Source organism: Poecilia formosa, unplaced genomic scaffold (assembly GCF_000485575.1).
Source record: "Poecilia formosa unplaced genomic scaffold, Poecilia_formosa-5.1.2 Scaffold937, whole genome shotgun sequence".
Classification (NCBI taxonomy): Eukaryota; Metazoa; Chordata; class Actinopteri; order Cyprinodontiformes; family Poeciliidae; genus Poecilia; species Poecilia formosa.
In genome coordinates, this window is record NW_006800876.1 from 64,457 (window position 1) to 67,878 (window position 3,422).

A 3,422-nucleotide genomic window follows, 5' to 3' on the forward strand; every position below is an offset into this window, starting at 1 on the left:
TATTTAGTTTGATCATTTTAAATATTTAGACGCCTCATCTGGAGGCAGAGATCATTACCCAGTTTTCTGGAATCTTCTCCTGACTAAGAACGGCTCACCAGGAAAATGAAAGAGTGGGATGGATTTAATAGTTTAATAGGGACTCTGACTAAATGAATCAAAATGAAGTTCAGTTAGATTTCCATGATGATCTACTGATGACAGAAAGGACTTTAAAACAATATTTGATGGAGCTCCAGACCAATCAGCCCCAAGGAGCAAAGATGAGAAGAAAAGTAACTCCATGTTGGTCAGATGGATGTTTAAAAGTTCAGAGAGAGAAATAAAGATTTTGAACTAAAGTCACAAGTGTGTATAGCGCCACCTGGTGGTGCTGGTTGGTAGAGTAAGTGCTGAATAAACTAAACTGAATAGTTTATGTGCCCAATAAACTAATAAAAATAAGGAGCTATGCACTGTTCTGGTTCTGCACTGTTTGTGGGAACATAATAGACAACAGCAGCAATCAGTATCAAATGTCCACGATCCAAACACTCTCACAGCAACCCGATGAGCACGGCGCCAGCGTTCATCTGATCGAGAGCCAACGCAAACAACGGACCCGACAAACACACACAGATTGGCGTGCACACCCGGTGCCTATATATGCTAATGAGCCCGACAAGGCTGTGAGGAAGTGAAGGTGGGGAACGGGGCCTAGATGTGTTCAAGGGCCCAAAACGGGTGGGAATTTACAACCACTGGATGTAAACTATGTTTTCCAGTAAAACCACCCGGTTAGACATGCAATGTCCATGTTTGCTGCTGAAAGAGACTGATGGTCTGACCCCCCTCCTCCTTTCAGGGTGGAGCCTGCTGGAGGCCCATTCTTGACACCAGGTCCATGGAGACTGAGAAGATGTAAGTGTGTTTTTTATCTGATTCATGACAACAAAGCAGCTCACATTCAACCATCTTCAAACTGTCACATCACTCATTCAGGATCATCATCAAAGATCAATAAATGATCAATAACTGCAGCTGGATTGTGTTTGTTCTCTCCATCAGATTCCTGTCAACTCACCATCGACACAAACACAGTGAACAGAAAACTCAAACTGTCTGAAGACAACAGGAAGGTGACACGTGTGAAGGAGCCTCAGCCATATCCTGATCATCCAGACAGATTTGATTACTGGCATCAGCTGCTGTGTAGAACTGGTCTGACTGGTCGCTGTTACTGGGAGGTTGAGTGGAGAGGAAGAGTTGATATATCAGTGAGTTACAGAAGAATCAAGAGAAAAGGAGGCAAAGACTGTTTGTTTGGATTGAATGATCATTCCTGGAGTCTGAGCTGCTCTGATATTGATGGTTACTCTGTCTGTCACAATGACATAGAAACTCGTCTCTCCTCCTCCTCCTCCGTCTCTAACAGAGTATCAGTGTATGTGGACTGTCCTGCTGGCATTCTGTCCTTCTACAGAGTCTCCTCTGACTCACTGATCCTCCTCCACACCTTCTCCACCACATTCACTGAACCTCTGATTCCTGGATTTAAGCTCTGGAGGTTCAGTTATCTTTCCTCAGTGTTTCTGTGCTGATTTGAGTCTAAAGATTTTCCTCCTGACACAGAAACTCTCTCACTGTTGAACAGATAGTTCATCTCTATATGTTTTCACGGATCCAAACTGGTTTTTGGTGAAACTCTAACACATGATTCCTTAGAAATTTCTTCTTCCTCCAGTCCTTTAAAGATGGAAGCTGGGAATATTCCAGGATCCACATGTTATTCTGCTGTTTCCAGTTGTTACAATGCTGTTTGCNGAGTGGAGAGGAAGAGTTGATATATCAGTGAGTTACAGAAGAATCAAGAGAAAAGGAGGCAAAGACTGTTTGTTTGGATTGAATGATCATTCCTGGAGTCTGAGCTGCTCTGATATTGATGGTTACTCTGTCTGTCACAATGACATAGAAACTCGTCTCTCCTCCTCCTCCTCCGTCTCTAACAGAGTATCAGTGTATGTGGACTGTCCTGCTGGCATTCTGTCCTTCTACAGAGTCTCCTCTGACTCACTGATCCTCCTCCACACCTTCAACACCACATTCACTGAACCTCTGATTCCTGGATTTAAGCTCTGGAGGTTCAGTTATCTTTCCTCAGTGTTTCTGTGCTGATTTGAGTCTAAAGATTTTCCTCCTGACACAGAAACTCTCTCACTGTTGAACAGATAGTTAATCTCTATATGTTTTCACGGATCCAAACTGGTTTTTGGTGAAACTCTAACACATGATTCCTTAGAAATTTCTTCTTCCTCCAGTCCTTTAAAGATGGAAGCTGGGAATATTCCAGGATCCACATGTTATTCTGCTGTTTCCAGTTGTTACAATGCTGTTTGCACATCTGGGTTCGTAATGAAAGTGATAATCGCAGAGTGCGGATCGATTAGATGCCTTGATAACCCCGAGGCAATAATGAAGCCAGGGGATGGTTTGGTTCTTTAATCAGTGTGTTTAAGTGTGTGGTTCTACAAAGAAAATGAATAAATAAAAATTACAATCCACCACAAACACAGATAATCTTTTACAAACATAATCACATTATTTGCCTTTTTAATTACTGTTAAAATTTAATAAAGTAAAAAGAAAGCAACTAAACATAATATGTTTTATCATTTTAGCATAGAATTTAGCTTAGCTTAGCCTTCGTTAGTTCTAAAAATATCTAACAACAGAAAACGTTTGAAGTACTAAAATACACATATAATGCCACTCAAACATAAATACACTGCAACATACCATCCATATCAATCAATCAATCAATCAATCAATCAATCAATCAATCAAATTGTATTTGTATAGCACATTTCAGCAGCAAGGCATTTCAAGGTGCTTTGAATAATTAAAGAAAAAAATAAGAACAGCATGTGACATTGAATAAACATTAGGAAAAAGAGAGATTTTGAAACAAAGAAGAAAAAGATTAAAAAAGATTTTAAAAAAAGATAAAAACATACTTTTGTTATGGAATTTAAGTGCCTGTCGTCACCGGACTCCGCCGTCCGGGTATTATCCAGACATTAGTAAACATTAAAAACATCGAAGAACTCAAAAACCACACTCTAATCCTAATTTATCCTCTAACCCTATCCCTTGCCCTACCCCCGATAACCCTAGCCCCGAAAACCCTAGGCCAAGTCCCCGGTCCACCAAATGGCTGGACCGTTCCAGCAAATGGCTGGACCCTACCCGGGATTCGGGCATAGGCTCAGACATTCGGTGGGACCCCTGGACGTCTCCTTATGTCTCGTGCTTCTGGTAAGGCAGCCATTTGGGAGCACCACCCCATGATTCCGTATGTCGGGGTCCGGTTGTACGGAACCGGGAACGCTCAAGGAGGTTCCGTACCCGGGGTTCCGTTACCGGGACCCCGCCTTACCCTGGTC

At 42.0% G+C, this 3,422-nt stretch overlaps 1 protein-coding gene across 1 annotated transcript in view; it reads left to right on the top strand.

Moving 5' to 3' along the window:
- Positions 1-1,772, top strand: part of LOC103132156 (NACHT, LRR and PYD domains-containing protein 3-like) — a 47,376-nt gene extending 45,604 nt beyond the window's left edge. Inside the window, exon 6 of the mRNA XM_016667179.1 lies at positions 1,048-1,772. Within this exon, the coding sequence (XP_016522665.1) occupies positions 1,048-1,580 (533 nt within the window). The 3' untranslated portion in view covers positions 1,581-1,772. The remainder of the gene's footprint in view (positions 1-1,047) is intronic.
- The last annotated feature ends 1,650 nt before the right edge of the window (positions 1,773-3,422 follow it).